Raw genomic sequence first — 19,857 nt, 5'->3', positions numbered from 1 at the left:
TGTATGGTTAACAGAGAGAGCAATGATCATGAAAGCAGATGACTGCAAATTGTAGAAAACGCCAATGGATTGCATCACTCTCCCTCTCTATTGTAATTCAAATGGGCACGGTGAAAATAAGGCCTTTTATTTTCATTAAAGCAATAAAATTGTCTTTTAATCAAAACAGAGAAATTACATGAGCTTTTGTGCCATGCACTGCTTTTTCCTCTGATATTGCCATTAATAAGAGGATGTTCATCTGAAGGCCCCCTCTCCCCTTCTTGGACAGTGCTGGGAGATGTGACCCATTCTTCTAACCCCTTTTGTACTACCTCCTGGTCCATTGTATGTGTAGCACATTTAGATTATTATATTTTTTTTAATTCCCAAATATGATTTATTTGGGATTTTTTTGGGAAGTAATTTCAACAAAATATTAAAGCTCTGTCAATGATGAATGACTCAAAATAGAGATATTTTCGAAATTTGTATTGAAGTTTTCAGTAAGTTTTTTCAGTTTCAAGTATGCCATTTTTAATGCCTGATGTGGGCAAACATACTTAATAGTTGGTACGCTTCTGAAGTAGGTACGAGGTCGAAGTTATACCAGTATAACCCTGGCCTGTGAAATGCAGGCTGATTTTAAAGCACATTTTGGAGTAAAAATAGTACATCTTATGGGCCAGGAAGTATGATATTTATCCTAATTTATGTTCATAGTTCTATCAGAGAAATTGATAACGTAACAAACTATGATATCATATTATATAATCATATTAGAGACATTCGATCAGTAGCACACCATCCACCGTAATCTATACATTATTAACTCTCTGCATGTGGATTCTTTTCATTTTGTTAAGGAGTTTGTTATGTAGAGGTAGGCCCTCTATATAACAAACTCTAGAGATACTAGACATGTAGGCCCCTGGCAGAATATGTTTTTACAGTAGAATCTCATTATAACTTTCATTTTAGTTACATATAATGGTATACATTTATTGGTATTATCAAATCAATCAAAAGTAAAGTACATTTATAGAATTGATGGCATTGATGCTCAGCAATAACAGTTTTTTTATAATCTCCTATTGCTGATATGTTCTATGAACTAGTGTTACACTGTTGAAATTACAATAATTTTTGTTGTTATTTGGATCTTAATAATTGCAAAATTAAAATGGTGAATATTCATATTTGGGGTTCAATTCTGATGTGCACAAAGCCATTGTTTTACAGAAGAGGATCAATATCCTCAGTAAGACTGGAGAATATGTCAGCTGATAATTGAAAAAGGTGGATAACTGAATACACATACATGGACAATTGACAGCCAGTTTTGATTTTATTTCCAGTCCAATCATATAGCCTCACATTATGTGTCTTTGAGTGAATTCATTAGCTCTTTCTTTATCTTTGTTTGACCAATTCTTCATTTCATTCATCCTCCAAAAAAATATGCATATCGTGATTGAAGTTACTGTTACTCTATTTCTCATATTTCCTATGCCTTAAAGTTATGCTGAAAAAACAAGTTCAAACGTATGCCCACATCATTATATCAGTTACAATATTATTATTCTCTAACCTATATGTGTAAAAGTTAGCCAAGCATCAGTCAAATTTTAGTCTAAATAAACCCTTCTTTATTTTTCTCTAAGGTTATTTGGTACAAAGAAGGACTACTCCTGGCCCCTTCAGATAGGATCACTGAGTCAAGAATAGGCAACCATCATACCCTACGCATCAAGAATACCAATGATGAAGACTTTGGAACCTACACATGCTTTGCCAACAATTCAATTGGACGCAATCAGCAGGTTATGAAGCTCTCTGGTAAGTTGCATAATGCATAATTCAACTAATTTTTCAAATACCACTTTGACAAATACCATAATGCATATTTTGTATCTGTTTCTTAAATATTTCTTATTCTCTATTTCATAACATTGTCTATCCAATTTCTTATCTTAGAACTAGCTACTTGAAGTGTGAATATTGCTGTTTCTTCAAGCTTATCTGTCTCTGTTACTCTTTTAGGATTACTGAGGAAAATAATGTTTTAATCCTCTATCAATGCAAAGAATGGATTCTGTCGGTGGATAAGGCTTTAAGGGAATATACTTTCTAGTTACTTCATCAGACACTAGCATTCTCCCTCTAGCACTGGCTTGCGTTGTGCTTGCTTGCATTCTAACCACAATATCTTTCAAGAGAGAAATGTTATTAGATATTATACCCTTGTGCCAATGTTTTTTCCAATCCTCGAAGCTATTCAAAAAATCATTTTTTGTGATCTTGTTCAGCTCCTCCTTCGATGCAGTCTTTATCTCGTCAATTGTAGCGTAGCGTCATCCTTTCATGGGCCTCTTCAGTTTTGGGAACAAGAAAAAGTCACTGGGGGCCAGTTCTGGGGAATACGGTGGCTGCAGTATCATTAGTGTGTTGCTTTTGGCCAAAAATTCATGCACAAGTAATGAACAGACCTTGTATAATTGAGTGTAGACAAACTGAATCTCTATCTTTGACTTTGTTTAAACCGTGTTCTCTGTATTTATTGAATTAATTATGAAAATTGGCTTATTCTATCCTTATGTTGTAAGGGACATAAAATATATTGACCAAAGGATGGTTAACACAGTGTTCTACATCTAATATGCTGTGAAATTGAATACATATATACTTTGTGGGTTAGGAAGTAAGGAACATTTACATATGTATTTCGTAGTTTTCGGTTAATTTTTAAGGGCAAGATAAAACTTTTTGACATTGCATATATCAGTAATTCCATTTGCAGGAGTGCCGAGCAGAGCTCAGTTTGATAGCGACTCACCCAAGATGCAGAATGGACATGCTCAAGTTCTCAAATGGACTGTTGAGAGCAATTCACCAATCACTGAGTACAAGCTTATGTATAGGAAGAAAAATGTAAGCATATTTGCACTTTTTTTTTGTTTTTCACATTAGTCAAAATATTGTGCTAAACTTCCACTGTTAGCCAAGGAACTATGGTAGATTTTTTGTGTCTCATTATAGAATATACCATACTCATCCATTTATGGGTATTAATTCACATGATATTTTCTTGAGCAAAGTGTACAAGATAGTTATTTTGTTTTGAGTATTATGATTTTTAATAATGTCATTCCAAAATCATGAAGTTTCGGAAATTTCCTACCAGTAATGAGTGAGATGAAACAAGTTTAAGTAGCTCATATAGACATTCTGAAAGCAATATAAGCTTGAGCAAGTATTAAACACAAATATTTCAGAGTAGTCTTATATACCTTATAAATCACGTTTCAACAAAGGCTATTAAATTATACCCATTAATTAATTACATGTACAGGGGCTCATCGAAGCAATTAAGTAAAAGGTACTCATGTGCACTGTCGATATTCACCCATGATGTAATTGTTTGCAATTCCAAATCCTTGTACTATGGATCTGATGCATGAGATGTGCATGCCATGATGATAGCATCTTAAATTTACTTATTATGGATTCCCAATAATTTTCTGGTTCTACTGGTGAAAGATCTCACATTGTAACTTCAGGGAGTTTCTGCATTCATTGTTCTGCTTAGTCATATTATATTGAACTTTGAAATATTCAGGTTTAAAATAAATAAGCTTTATAAAATTTACTGGTGGTTCCATATTAGGAAAGTTAAATGATCATGGAGTTTTATCTGTCAATTAAAAATAGTCAAATTGACACGCTTGGCAACTTTCTAGTTAATTTTTTGCCCTCTGCTTATTGAGGAAGCACTCACTGTCATAATGACATTTTTATGAAAAATGCCAATTAACTGACTCACCATTGGAGTAAGTACATAAATAGTGGACTTCTGGCTACTGGCATAACCCATAAAATAAGCATATTTTATGTTTTCAAATCAGTGATTGAAACAGCATTTTTTATCATTTATCTTCACCCACCATTTGGAATCATGCCCCAAAGTTTCTTGTTCATCTTCTGTTCTCACTTACATTGATCTAGGTCATGTGATTTGTTCTGGTTCTTGAGCTGCAATGAGATTCTTTTCCATTGTCACTCACAGAAGGGCACCCTCCAGTGAGCCATCTTTGTACTAGTGCTTTCATATTCCCATCAAGCAATCTTCAACAAAAATATGTATTAGTTTTCATCCAAAACAATAGTATTTTTTTATCTTTTGATAATGAAACCAAGTTTAACATTATGCAATATGTAGCAATTATTTCACAAAAATTACATAGCAATTTGAGCAATGATTTTATTGAAATTTTATTAATTATTATTATTCTTATTTTGAAATACACAGCTGTTAGATATTACTACCAATTAAAGTGAACACAATGAATTGGTCACCATTAACACTTAAATGAAAATTAAGTACATGAAGGGTAAATATCTTCACCGATGCTGTCATAAGATTGTTAGTTATATTGTTTAATCACAAGTTAAAGTTTAAAATTGAGTTCATAAAAATATTTCTACTTGAAGAAGCATTTAAGTAAGCATTGTGAATCAGCTGGCTTGACACATAGATTATGGAATTTTAGTTGAAATGACATATTTTTGTTTTCCTCTCTCATCGCACAGTCTTGAAGAAGCTCAGGAAAATCCAGAAATCAGGAAAATGCCTTGGAAGTGCTCATATTCTTCAAACTTTCTGGGAAAGGACTATTTATTTTTAAAAAGTTTGCTACATGATATGTGAATTGGAAATTCCGAACAAGGATTATGCTCCTTTTAGTTGTAGGACCCATTAGTCATTAAACTCGACATCTCATGTGCGGGCTCTTGCAAAAACCAAGGCCAATTTGAATGATACTACTGACTCATGCATTATTGAGGGAACATTCTCTAAAAGTACCTGGCCAGATTTGGAGCATTTGTGAGAAAAATTTGAAAAAAGGTGCCATGTTCATTGGGGAAAAGTCAGGAGTCTGGAAAATGAGTAGCTGTGTCTGCATAGATGACAAGATGAATTAAGTAGATATCTTGTATTCATGTATTGTAATCCTGATTAATACAAGCCTCATTAATATAATCCTCATTAATACTTATGAATAGTTATTATAATCCTCATTCTCACTTTGATTTTTTCTTTATTCCATATCCAGACAACAGAAATGAAAATTGGCAAGCCTGAAGTTGTCAATCCTGATGGCAATGTATACACTGTGATTGCAGAGCTTTCTGATTTGGGAGAGGGTGTCTATGAAGCAACTCTACTATCTAAAAATCAATATGGATGGTCAAGTGAAAGTGACTGGCAGTCTTTCCCAGGGAGTATGTTAATTTATCTTATTATTTTGACCTATTTTATTTTGAAATTAATTTGGCCGCTGGGCAATGACTTTTTGAGTAACTATGATTTATTTCTCATAAAAATATTTTAGAAATTTTGCATGCACTGTGGAATCAAAAATGTAGAAAAATTGAGTAGTAGCACCTCCATTGGAAATAAAGAGAATTCAGTTATTTTAATGGATTCCTTTTGTAGCGTTATGAATGAATTAGAAATATAAACTTAAAAATGTGATGAAGTTAACATTTTTCATAGATTTGTGGGAAAAGTGTGTTTTTGTATCGTATTTAAGGTGGCATTCACCGAATTAAAAGAGTGTATTAATGTATCAAAGGGGAGGGTCTCATCAGCTTCCTATGTAATTCTCCAAAACTTAATCCCATGAGTTCCCTAATCACATAAATTCTCCCCCTGATGTAAATAACCTAAATTTTACAATTAAGTCACATTTAAATAATGAAAAATGAATCAAATGAGTCAAATACCTTATTACTGCTATAACTTGACTTATTGCTACTCTCCAGGTTGGTATAGCAGAGTGGTAGCATTCTAGCCTGTCAGCATTGAGATCAGCATTTCAAGTCCTCTTCGTAGTTTAATTTTGTTTGTTGTAATTCTGTTTAATTTCAATTAATCTCTGTTGACATTTTAATATGGTCAATTCAAACATTCTTTTAATTTCTCCATCTAGTTGATAGTGAATTTCGCCTTACCCTTTTTCTATTTTTCTACCGTTGGATGATATTTTATATTTCATTTTAAATTTCTACATTTCACTGTGTTTCACTTTCATTTAGCATTCATCTTGAATCATTTACATAAACAAAATATCCTGTACTTTTTGAATTTTACATAATATAAACTCTGCAGCTACCTTTCCCATTGAATAAATCAAGATAAATCAGCTGTTCTATTGCAGTATATTTATTTACAGCCTGGCAATTATTGTTATATTATTGCCTGACAGCTAATAAATACATATGGTGCAAATGAATGGGTGAAATTGGGAATAACAATTGATTATGAATGACAATATGAGCTATAAACATGTCTATGTAATGGGTAAAACTTTGGTTTTCACATAATTTTACACAATCGGTTTAATGTTCATTGATGCTCTTATCAGTTTAACTAGATTGGAAATACAGCGCTCATTTTTCTTTATATGACGTCAATGAAGTGTACATCATAAAGGTCCTGGTTGATTTTCCCATACCTCAGTCAATTTAGTAATGTGTTTTTTCTCTATCTTTGCTCTTAATAATATTTCTCAAGTACGCCTTATATTTTAAGGTTTGAAATATTTCAGACTTTATGGCTGCCTCATAATAATTGTAGTAATATTCAATTTACAATTTGCACCCTTGCTTGACCTGCAGAACTTTCTAGAATATTCCTTAAAAAATAATTAATATAAATGGAAGAAGTACCCATGTAAAAGGAATTTCACATAATGCATATGATCTTGTTGAGGTGACATGTGTTAATTTTGTATTTTTTTAAATCCATTTCCATAATCTGTAATTAATTTTGCCATACATTTACATTTATATAATGCTAATCCTCAGCAGCCATGTCCTTGTCGTTGTTTTATCCCTCAGTAGCCTTACCTTGATAACACGGCTGGTAATTTATGATAATTGCAAGGATAACCCTGGGAAATGTGAAAATGAAAATGAAACATAGTAAATTGTAAAAAAACAGTCAAACATTTATCAGTGGAGAAGAAAATATTATAAGTTCACACCAAAACATTTAAGCAATGCTGAAATCAATGATAACAATAAAATGTAAATATAATATCGAGTTAAAATAAGGTGATGTAGACCTAAAAAATATCTAAAAATAATCTATTCAAATAGTGAACTTGAAAATTATTGCCTAAAAGGATTCCAAATAGGTATAGTCACCACATTAAGTAACAAAGTACCTATATAGTGGACTCTCTTTAGAACATTTATTTATTTATTTATTGAAATAATATTTAAATGACATTCCTTGGTAGAATGACTCCTTGTTAACCTGTCCCATCGTTAACATCCTTGTACAAACCAATGTAAATAAATACAATTAATGCACTTTAGTTTCCTATTTTGCACATGATGTCATCACTGAAACACCAAAATTATGCGTGAATGGCATGAAAAGTTTTCGAGGTAACAAAGATACAAGACATTTTTTCTGAAATTTCTGATGATTTCTGTGGTCGGAAACTTTTCAGACCACCCTCGTGATATTCCCATGTATAGTAGGTGATCCCAGGGGAATATCATTGATAATCAAATTAAAAAAGTAACTCTCATATAAAACTTTAAACACCACTTTTAAAATATATCATTTAGCTAAATGGATTTTTTAAAACGTTCAATGTATATATTTAATAGGGATTACTCACTGACACATGGGTGTCTTATTTCTTTTGTGGTTTCACCTCAATTGAAGGAAAGTTTAAATGTTTCCAATCAGTTAACAAACATATTAATATAAAACGTTTAGACATAATGCATGAAAGCAGTTGCTCCTCCAGCAATTATATAATTTTAATTGCTTCAGTTTTTTATCCTTAAGTGCTAATTATTTATTATGGACAGAAATTTAGGATCAATCAAAATCCTCATTATTGCTATTTTAATTTAAATATAGGTATGTAATTATAATGTTCACGGACTTCAAATGAACTGAGTAAGAGTATGGTATGCAGATCATAGGCATTTTTAAGATCCATTTCTTAAATAGTTGCAAGGGTAAAACTTTATGGTGACTCAAAACCAATAAATTATTTTGCAGAATTTAGTAATCCATAGAATTCAATTATCAATTGAACATACTGGAATTTTTTAGTGTAAAATGTCAATAACTTAGTTGTTGAGGAAGTATAATCTCCAGATTCATTATGTATTTTTCATAATATATATTATCATGAACAAGCTGCATAATAAAACTTGAATAAGCGAGTGTATCATAAAATGCCTGCCATAAGTTATGCTACCGACAGTATGATTGGCAACTTACCATGGATAGTCAAATCTGTTTTACATGTGTTACTGGTTGGTACAGTACACATGGGACCTATCACAATTGACAAAAGTCAACGCTACAAGTACCATGAATTATCTGTAATACTTAAGCAAAATTGGAAAGTCACTCCTCAATAAAATAGAGATCACTTATGCTTAAAAGGCAGTATATTTGTGAATAGAGGGGCAGTGGAACATGGAATAGCTAATAATTATATTTCATGCCAAAATTTCTTCTGGTTATGACGGTATCAGCACCTATCACTGGTTGTGCCACAGCTTCACAAATAATGACTTCGCTTACTGCTCAGATGCTCTAGGCTGACTACTCCTGGATTTTATTTCTAACAAAACTTCTTTCTAATTTCTCTTTTTCTATACATTAACTGACTTAATGCAAATGCTCAGTTCTTTTGTTGTACTTTCTACTGTTACTGTCTATGATTGCCATGATTTTGTAAATATTTCAATGAAAACTTAAATTCTAATTTTGTTAAAGAAAATTGATAACAATTAATATTTTATTATACGCATAATCTTAGAACAGTGCGAATGTCAGGGTTGAGCCAGAACACACATTAAAATTTCATTAGGAAGTGCAAAGTTACATCTGTTGTGGCAAATCCACTTTTGGGTGTTTATTGGGAGTCATGAGTGTTTGAGGAAGGGCATGAAGAAGTGGAAGGAGTGCCTGAGACTTAGCATGATGGTAGAAGTGATGGGAGATAAATATTGCATTCACCAGGGCTGTTCAGAGGGTATTTTATCTGCATATTCGCAAATTTAGGGTACACCTATCCATATGTTCACACATCTGGAAACAGAGATATGAGCACTACACACCTTATGTGAATTAACTACTCTTTTGAAGAATATTATGCATGTGAATTAGGAAATTTTAACATTGAAGAGAAGTGGTACTACTCACTTTTTCTACAAATACCACTGTATATAATTTCAAACATACACTGATTGTAACAGTCTGCCACTATGGTTTTTGTTCAGTTCAAGGTTTTATCTCATGCCAGTCATGTACATATGCTCTTTAAGTTTAATATATATTCTCAGTCTTGGCAATTCCTTGATTGCATCTGCCCTTAGATACTGGTGTAACTTATTTCTGAAATAAGAATATTCAAGAAAATCAAATATTTGATTTCCTTTTTTGGGTTTTTCATTTAATGGCAACTCTCAGCCAACACTGGAACAAAATGCTCCGCATTGAAAATTATCTGATATTAAACAAAGGTTCCTGGCACATTTTGAATGCACTGATGCTATTTTCATGCTCTGATTTATGTTTGTTTATGGTGCAGATTTAAAATTTTCTTAGTCACTTTATCATACTCTTATGTAGAGAAAATTCAATATTATGAAATGCATTTTAATTCTCTTATTAAGTGTTCTAAAATTCTCAAAGATTTCAAAAAGGATTTTTCATCACTTTCTCGCCATATATGATTATTTCATTTGCATTGTTTTTCATTAGAAAGAAGCACATTAATTAATTATGATTTTCCTTTGTGCCAAATGCATATTAAATTTAGTGTTGCACAAACTTTTCTGTTTGTTTTATCTGATTTATTATTATGAAATAGTTCACTAGATGTTAATTTACTTCATTTGCTTTTTTAATTTGTATAATTTTATCTTTCTTTGCTGTATTTTACCCAGTGGATTACCAAAAAACTGAGCCCCAGGCCAAAACAATATCACAAGAAGGTTTGTAATTATTTTATTTCGCATTACTTCCAAGTATTTGTCATGTTTTATAGTTGTGGGATAGTTGGGCACTCATAGCTTTACATAGATTGCTGACTGTGTACCATGTTGACATTTTCACCTTCAACATACCTTTGTAGAGTGAACTCTCAAGTATCTGTTCATGGATTATCTGTTTTATTGATTATCTATGCCATTCTCTTTCTAGTATCGCAAAATTTTAATAAAATTACAATTGTAAAGGGAATCAAATTCTTTGAAACTTCGATGTACTTTTTTTTAAATACATGTGCTTCTTTAGAAGTTAATAATTTCACATAATAAAAAGGTGTTAATAGTATGTGTTTTAATTTAATTATTTTTGTGCTATCCATATTTTCCCATTGGAATTTCCCTCATACTCACTAGCCCTAAGAATTCCAAGTATTCCTTCTGGATGAGCAAATATGGATTACTTTGCAAAAAATAAGTGATTAAATGTCTACAATGCATTGTTTTAATTGTTATCAAATGATGAATATGAATTGGTATCAGCAATCCTTTGTCAATTCATTTTCTTTGCCAGTCATTTGCTTTTTCCTGGCTACGGGAATGGTTCTGCTCTTTGAGGAAAATATGTTCTGCTATTCTCTTCATGTTAGATCTCATTAATGGAAAGCTATAATTCCATCCTAATGAAAATGATTGAGAAATGGAAAAATTGTACTTCAGATTGCCAAAAAAATGTGAAATAATCACAAGGAATGAGAAGGGAGAGTCTCTGTGTAATATCCGTTTACATCACGATATATTTTCCACATATTTCAGTTATCTATGCTTTTCAATTCATCATGCGCCCTATAAAGTGGATAATTAAGAGTTCACTGTATTTTGAAATAAATTTTTTCAAGTTTTTCTTAGCCTCTTCAGCTCCATCATTAAAAGTTTTGGGCATCTTTCTGAATTTCCAAAACACCCTAATGACATATTACCTCAAGGTAGACGCTTTTCCTTGAAGGCTTTGAATTTGTTTCTATCTATTTTGCTTATAAAACTTTGATTTATAAACTCAATTGGGGTTTTAAATTATTTGCTCAAAGAAACCATTTTATCCGCAATTTTTGTTAGCTAGCTCAAAAAGAAGTTCAAGATAAGCAGATTGTCAAAAGTGGCACAGTCAGCAAACTCAATGCTTTATTCCACTGTCACTGTTAATATCTCTGTAAGATAAATTTGGATTTTTTTTTAATTCTTAGTGAATATCTCTTCTTCTGGAATTTGCTTGCTGTAAAAATTCCAAGGAATTATTTAACATTTTTCCATGAGTCATGCAAAAACAAGTTATTGCCAATTCATTTGTTTATATTTTTGATCATTCCTTTTCATTACCTGACTGAACCCAAATCTCATTCTTTCCCTTTGCAGAACCTTTATTGGAAGAATCGAGCGGCTCTGGTGTGGAAGGACTAAGGCCAAACATTCTAGCAGCTTTGTTAATAGCCTTGATGGCATATTTCCATGTGTAACTTAGAAAAGTAAGTATTCATCTCTTTACTCATCCATAATTAAAATACTTCTATTGGGATAAATGGAGCTATATTTTGAATGCATTTAAAATATCAGAAATGTTACTAGTAAATGTACAGAGTTAAATATGTTGAAGTTTAGTACCTGTATTTGTTATTAATCATAAGTAACTTGAATTTGGTACAGATATGTTAATTTAAGAAGTTTGGAAGGTACAAAATTCTAGTGAAAAATCTGTATCCAAGATAGTTTGATGAAATAAATGTAAGTTTCCATGGAGATTCAAGTTTACCCAACCATAAATTCAGTATTTTGACAATTTTCGATGACTCGCCAAAAAATAATATGAAAGTGTCCCTTTAAATAGTGGGCATAGGTTAGAGTAGGAGGAAGAGGATGGTAAAATTATTTTCATGATTGAATGCCTTGAGGAAAGATCCTTGAATGGTGTGCCTACAGAAGGTTGAGAAAAGAGGAAGTAGGGAGTGAAGGTTAAGATGAGGGGAGGCATGGGGATTATTATTATTGGTTATCTACCAGTTAAGGTAGGTTTTGGGTGGACACAACTACCAAATAATTATCTTGTCCCTCCTAAAAAAGCACAACCCAACATCCTACTCTACAACAAGCCCCTCTTCATCTCTGTATACTTCCTTCCTCTCGTCATTCCATCCAGCAGCCCTATCCTATTTCTGTCCTTTCCTCATTTGCCTAACATTCTCCCCTCTACCGCAGTCTTCAACATACCACTGCCAATCAGTGTTCTTTGTATCCATTTTTTCTGTATCCTAAAGATTTCTCCCAGCAATCCTCTCTCTCCTTTCCACCTATCTGCTATCCATTTGTTTTCCTCTCTGTGTACTTAACCCTCTCCATCCTTCTCCACACCCACATTTCAAAAGCCTTCAATCTACTCCTATCATCCTAGTTCAATGACCATGTTTCCGTGCTGTACATAATTATGCTCCAGTATGAATGATAGTAGGAAAATAGAGGAGTCAAATTCAAGTAGGATGCTTGAATCCAGCATTGTTTCATATTATCAACCATATCTCAGTACTAAGATTTTTATGATGGTATTGGGATATGGTTGGTTATTGGAAACAATACTGGGTTTAACCATCCAACTTGAATTTAACTCCTCTATTTTCCCTTCCCCTACTCCCTTTTCTCTAGAAGGAACCTATGTGATCATTCACCCTTACTTTAGTATTTACTCTAGCTGATTATATTCAGCTATGAATAGCTCTTCAACCTTACACCTCAATCCAGAACATACATTGATAATATCTTCATTTAAGTTAAAAATTGGTAATATTCTCCATTTAATTTGCCTATAGATATCAATAAATTCCCTGTAAATACCATTTCTTATCCAGTGAAATATATTGCTGGCCTTACTGTACCTGAATAAAAATTATGAAAGTTGATTATTGATATTTTCTAAAATAATGTCTTTGGAATGAACAACATTTCGAATAGTTAGGGAAATCCTTTAAAGTAAACATTGAAAGTAATTTGTTATAAATGCATACAGAGGTTTTGAGTATGCAGTGAACATTGGGATAATCAGATGGGTTAAAAGTAGTCTGTACTCATGACACCAATTCCCACTGCAGCTAATACTCCATGTTATATCTTTCATTGGGAACAAACCAGTACGAATTGTCATTTTTACATGTTTTCCTCATGGACTGCAGATAATGGCAATAAGAACCAAGCTCTATTACATGGGTTGTTCAATTAGTTCTTAGAAAAAATTGAAAAAACACCTTATTTTTGGTAGATTTTTTTTAGCTCGATACACTTTTCCCAGCATTTCTCCTACTTTTTTAAGCCATCAAAAAAAGTAGGATTTTGAAAGGTCCTCAAAATAGGCGTCTATGTTGGTAATGACCTCCTCGTTTGATGTGAATCCTTTTCCTCTGAGCCACTTTTTCATGTTTGGAAATAAAAAAAATCACATGGGTCAAATCTGGTGAATGCGGTGGATGTTGTAATAATTCAAACTTGAATTCCATAATTTTCACCATTGAAACTGCATAGATGTATGCACCTGTTCACTGTCTTAATGGAAGATAATTTCTTTCTTTGCCAAATGGGGATGTTTTTTTCTGGATTTCTTTGCTCAAACGTTGCAATAATAATGCAATATTGGGTGCCTCCAAAAAACTGTTGCCATCACCTTGTTGGCCGATTTCACCATCTTCACTGCTGTTATTCCTTTATTGTGGTTTCAGTTAATACTACTACCTTCCTTTTCCTCAATCTTATTTCCTGTTTTATCCTCTTGAGGGTGACATTACTTGAGGGTGACTTATAATTCATTAGTCATAAATTATAATCTGAATCCGCATCCTCTCTGAGAAGGCCTTGAGAATTACTCACCCTGTTCCTAAATCGTGCCTATCCATCAAATAATCTAGTATATTGCTAGTACTTTTTTCCATGTATACTAACACCTATTGCCGTGTTCAATATAATTAAAGCATTAAATATGATAAAAGCATTCAATATGACTAAACCCTTTATCATGCTGAATTTCATCACCTCACTCTGCAGTCTTTTCTTGTGCCTAAACCATGACCACAGATGGCTTCTCTATCCCGCTGCCTGACAGGACACACATCCCAGCTGGTCATATTCCCAAGTTGTCAGGACTCATACTCAGATCTCTGTCCAATATGCTTCTTGAGATGGTTTCCCATAGCCTTTTACAATATTGTTTTTAGCATGACACCATCACTCAAATGAACACCTCACTGGGGTTTAGTTGCCTTCGTAGCCAACTCAACTCACTGAGGTGCTGTGCAAAAATCCTTTCTCCTGGCTCTTTACTTTTGATCTGTCTAGTATGGGTTACCCTAGCATGACTATAGGACATTATCTTGCATGGGTAGCCCACTAACATTAGTCCCACCAGTACAGCTCTAGAGGTCATTGGAATGCACAAGCCCTTCCATCGCATCATGGTTGGAATCCATTTGGAGGGATTTACACATTTGTCAACTTAGTATTGTTTTTTTGTAATATTTGTTCATTTCACTGTAATTATTCTAACATCAGTATGTGTAGTAGGTATTCTGGCATTTAAGGTAGGTTTTGGATGCACACAGGAGGGCACAGAAGATCTTTGCTACACTTTCCAGCTCTATAAAAAAAGGAATATCATGCTCTACGCTACATTAAACTTTTTTCAATTCCAATTACTTCATATCTCCCTTCATTCTTCCAAAACGCCTATCATTTTCCTTTCCCTTCCTTTGCTTGCCTTCCATCACCATTAAAAATACTCTCAATCTATCTTTTTTGCCTTTCAAACTTACCTTTTCCAATCATACAGAACCTAGCTGCATCTCAAAATTTTACTGGTCTTTTCTTGACATCCTTACTCAACATCTTTGTCATCCATCCCTCCTTGTGAAAGATCTTCTTTGCCTAATTCAAGTCTTCATCTGATTTTCATACTACTTTGACCATATTGGTACAAAACATTTCCAAGATACTAATGCTAGTTGGTAAAAAAAAGTTGACATTCAAGGCAGTGTACAATTTCAGAAAAAGGAGTTAATTTAATATTTATGATTCCCTGATAATTTAAAAGAGGGGTAAGTTTATATAGCATTGATTCTTAAAAAGGGTAGAGAGTGGTCTAGAAAAATGAAAAAAGTCCTTACATAATTCAATGGTGACCATTATGGTTGCTCTTCCACATATATAACCTATTTACTCTTCCTCAATATGCTCCAATGGGGGTGAAGAGGCATAGTCTTTTTCATTTGTGAATTAAAACATTTTTTTTTATTTACAGGTGGTGTAAGGATGATAATCCATGTATTTCATCCATGTTTTGGACTTCTTTAACTAATCAAAGACAAATTGATGAAGGGATTACTCTACTGCATTGCAAAGGCATCATGAAAATCGAGTGCATTAATTGGAAATCATCTTGAAATGCAGGGGAGGATTTCTTCAGTCTCTCTTTCTCTCTTGAGTTAAATCATGAAAGAAATGCAAGAATGGAACGGTTTTCAGGATGAGATGGAAAAAAGAGGTGATGTGTACTAATATGTGAGGTGCCTTCTGAGTCACTGTGAAAGAGACATTTTTCATGCTTAAAATTCAGAAGGGTGAATGCAGAAGAAGAATAATTGGAAAAAAATTGAACTTTCAACTCTAGCTTTTGTAGCCATCTCACTTTGTTCTTGTTGGTCACAAAATATAATTTTATTTTTACATAGAGCAGAGTGCAAAACATTATAGGTAAAATGAAGTTTAGCCATTCAATGTGTTATCACACGTAAGTAATTCTGCACAGAAGAAATATTCAAGTGCATACATTTTAACCATTTCAGTTCAACTGGATTTGTGGTGGGAAAGTGTTACCAATGTACATAGGTATTAACCAATACTGTTATATTGGTACTCTTTTATTCAAACAAATCTGTAAACTATGTCTTGTGCTAGCTCAAGCAAAATACTAAGCGTGGCTGTTTTGAAATTTATGCCGGTCCCAAAGATTTTTTTGATAGAACATTTCTCTGAATGAGCACAGAATCCTTCAGCATCGTACTGGGCACAAAATATTGATTGCCAGTTTAAGTTACGCTAAGCATTTCATTCAAGGAACTGTTTATAATCTAATGTAAATAATTTCATCCGCATTTCTGGTAATATCGATATGAATGAATCCCACTTGTTTGCATGTGTGTGTACATTTTACTTTGAATTATCATGGTATTTATATTTGCATAACTGTTGCTTTCACTTGGAAACCCCCAATATTTTAATAGAAATTGAGAAATAGTTTAATGATGGCATAGGGAACAGAAATTATGTAAATAAGTTAATACAAAAAAATTCCTGATAACATTTCTAGGAGTTTTAGAATTTTCTTCCAAAGAAGATTTCAGGGAGAGGGTGAAATCACTGATAGGTGGTTAAAATATTGGGGATTTCCAGAAAGGTTCTTTTTATTGTCTTGTAATTAAAATAGGTTTGCTTTTGCGAAAATGTCCCAATATTTTTGTACTTCAAATTAGTAAAGGGAGTAATATACCATTGAGCAGCAGCAAGATAAAATTGACTGTTTTAATTGTACGTGCAGCCAGAGACTCCAAATCTAAATTAATTATAAAGTAGATGTGGGAGTGTAATTCGAACATATGGACAGTGTCAACAATGTTTGATATGTGCTCTCTCGTGATAGTTTTCCTTTGCCTTTATAGCAAGTGCTCTTCTACCATGGCACAGTGCCCATAGGTTTCTTGGAAATGAAAATTCTTTCACTTAATTAGTAATTAAGTAGAAACTGGCAGCACTATACCTATCTTATTCACAGGGCTCTCCAATATATTTGCTTTCCATGATGCACATGATTCAAATACGTAGTGATGTGGACATATGAATGAGAGCATAAATAAATTGAAAAGGTAGAGGCCTGAAAGGGAATGCACACAGAAGAAAGTATAGCTTGTCCTTATTGACTCATTTGTATATGTACCTCAAGAAGAACAAATTTCCCCAGTTTCCAGCTAAGCTACTCTTTTATATGCCTTAATGAAGTAAATTGAATAATATGATGTGCATGTCTCTGTTGTCTCTGTTGTTGGATAATGAATAATAATTAGCATAAATAATTGTTGAATATGCATTTTGGTAATGAAATAAATTAAATGAGAATTGCTTGAATTGATATTTTTGTTAGTTACCTTATGCAAAGCAGGAGCTAGGAGGAAGAAATGGCTTAACTTACTTGTAGATGATGCTTCTTATACAGTTATAGTAAGGTTTTCAATACAAGAAGTGTGTTCAATAAAGAGACCATTTTTCCACAAGTTATTTGGAATGTTTTGGAATTTATGCACCTAACAATTGAAATTCATAATGCCAAATTATACAAAAGATCTATTTCATATGCATCACAATTCTTATTTTGTAATTATAAGATTGGGAAACAACTTGTATAAATGCTAAATTTTAGTTGTGAGAAAGCATAAATATTATAAAATTTGGTCTACAATAAAATTTGGTCTACATTCCAATGTGGAGAAAACTCATTTTTTTATGGCTTTGATAGCCCTTTTACTATACATTTGGATTTTTTTTCAAAAACTGGCATGATGTATATTCCATTTTGATAATAGTTCAGTTCTAGTCTAATTTTCAAAACTGAAGCATATAATTGTGAATATAAGAACAAAGTATTTCTCTCAATAGATAAAAAATTGAATTAAAGCCTTGAACTTATTATAGGGACATCAATATTAATTGAATATTATTCTATGGTAAAGCCTAAATTTCTATCAATATTTGCCGAACGTTTGTTTAAAATCAGCACCATTTTGGATTTCAATGTGTTTTAATATGTAGAAAGCTCATTGTATTATATTTTTTTCAATATTAATTAATTAGAATGTAATATGCCAATTCTCTTTAATCATAACTTATGTCCATTGAAATGTTAAAAAATTTTGTACTTGATGTATTGTTTGGTTTTCTGTTACAACTCCTGGTGCATTAAATTTTTTCAGTACATTATGTAGTTAAAGGTCATTTATAACCCATTTAATATATATGTGAACAGATGATGTAAATTTATGTTGTCATAACTTGACTATATGTGTGAATCTACTGAACAGTGAGGAAGATGCCAAATAATGATGGCGCTTACATTATGGTGATAGTAGGCATTCATATGATGATGACGTTCAACATCGAAACCTGGTTCGTGTTTTAAATGAAGTGTGTGGAATTACAAAGTCAATCACTACATTTCAATATGTTATGTACTTTCAATAAAGCTACGCTGGAGAAAACAAAAAAAAAATGGCATTCATATGTGTATTTAACGATACTTACGATATCAGAGTGCTAGAAAGACAATCATAGGCATGTGGAGGGTGTGGCTGATAAGGGTAAGAGTTAGAAAATGAATGGGGTAGGGTAATTTAACCTCCCGTAAATTAGTTAAACATGGACTGTCCCGAAGAATCTTAAGACTATGTAAATACACCACTTCTCTTGGATAAAAAAAATCCTGCATTATTGTCTCCAAAAGTTTTGCTACATTAATTTCATTGGCATTTCACTCATGTTGTCCATGCCAATATTGACTGGATATTGGGGCATGCCGAACATTAATGAATAAAAACCATAGACACAGTAATCAACCCGAGGGTCGGTTTGGTAGGTGATGGTAGAGTTCACCCAGTACTAAGCCCGACGGCATGTGAAATTCGCACATCAGGGTAGGGGGGCCAGTTCCTTTCCCTGTGTCGGTTATGGTTTCCCAGGAAGATCTGGTACCTGAAATATCACATAGCTTGGGTGGAGCTGCAGGTGCCCAGAGACTCGCCCGGGAATCGAACCCATGACAATCCGGTCAGTAGCCCAACGTTCTATTAATGAATATATAGTTAAAATAGTATATAGAAGACATCATATTATTACATGTAGTTGTAATGGATAACAATATAATAATTATGTAAAGAAAGTTGCATAAAAAATAATAATATACGCATAAGTATACACCCTAGGTACCTACTTATAAATTCTAATACAGAGTAGCAAAACATAGAAATAATAATGAATAAATAGCCAATAAAAATGGTCTAATAACAAAAATGCCTTCTCTCCTGGGTAGCAAGTAGTGCTAAGTATCTTTTTTCTTGCATGCTAACAATACTTCTTATTTGATTCATAGTGCAAGTAAAAAGTTAGAACTACTTACGAAGATAGATTATTCAAATGACTGCGTAATAATTTCAACTGATGGCACGGTTGATTCTCACAGTTTCCCTTATCTTGAGGTGACCGTGAATGACCACTGCCTCAATTCTTTATCCCATTTGTTGACTTTGACAGCCCGTTTCTACATTTTCACCAAAGATTTTTAGTCCAGTTAAACCCGATTTCTTCACACGATTAGGGCAAAGGATGTTAAAGGGTTTGAAGAGCGGAGGTTTCTCGGAGAAATTGGCCGCTTTCCTCCACGGTCTAGTGGTAAACTTGGTGGCACTGAATTACGAAGCGATATCTTCAAAACTGTCTTTTCTTGCTTAGATGAAGTGCGGGTTAGAGCATGAATATTGATTTGACCTGCTAACATTGTTTTATTTTAATTATCACGGTTATATTTGTTTCTAGAAAAATTTTAATGTACAAATAACCAACCGCATTTTGTATCAACAGGGTTTTATGTTTCATCCTACCTCAGCGTTAGTTCTGTATGCTATAATTTTCTCAAATGAATAATATATCAATTTCCCCTACAGTACATTTTATTGTATTATATTGGCGGAAAAAAACGCAATTTTTTGGCTTAAGGTA

At 32.9% G+C, this 19,857-nt stretch overlaps 1 protein-coding gene across 4 annotated transcripts in view; it reads left to right on the top strand.

The window, feature by feature from the left end:
• Window positions 1-18,063, top strand: part of LOC139694944 (lachesin-like) — a 487,205-nt gene extending 469,142 nt beyond the window's left edge. The window contains exons 7-12 of one of the 4 annotated variants that reach the window (XM_071593469.1): window positions 1,644-1,818; window positions 2,780-2,910; window positions 5,094-5,262; window positions 9,973-10,020; window positions 11,425-11,534; window positions 15,338-18,063. In XM_071593469.1, coding sequence (XP_071449570.1) covers window positions 1,644-1,818; window positions 2,780-2,910; window positions 5,094-5,262; window positions 9,973-10,020; window positions 11,425-11,525 — 624 coding nt within the window. In that variant the 3' untranslated portion in view covers window positions 11,526-11,534; window positions 15,338-18,063. Of the gene's footprint in view, window positions 1-1,643; window positions 1,819-2,764; window positions 2,911-5,093; window positions 5,263-9,972; window positions 10,021-11,424; window positions 11,535-15,337 lie in introns of all 4 variants that reach the window. The other 3 variants (XM_071593468.1, XM_071593467.1, XM_071593470.1) reach the window with 3 other exon arrangements.
• The last annotated feature ends 1,794 nt before the right edge of the window (window positions 18,064-19,857 follow it).

Source organism: Hetaerina americana, unplaced genomic scaffold (assembly GCF_022747635.1).
Source record: "Hetaerina americana unplaced genomic scaffold, ioHetAmer1.1.p SCAF_6, whole genome shotgun sequence".
NCBI lineage: Eukaryota > Metazoa > Arthropoda > Insecta > Odonata > Calopterygidae > Hetaerina > Hetaerina americana.
Note: the sequence above shows the minus strand (reverse complement) of the source record. Positions and strands in the feature narration are given on the sequence as shown.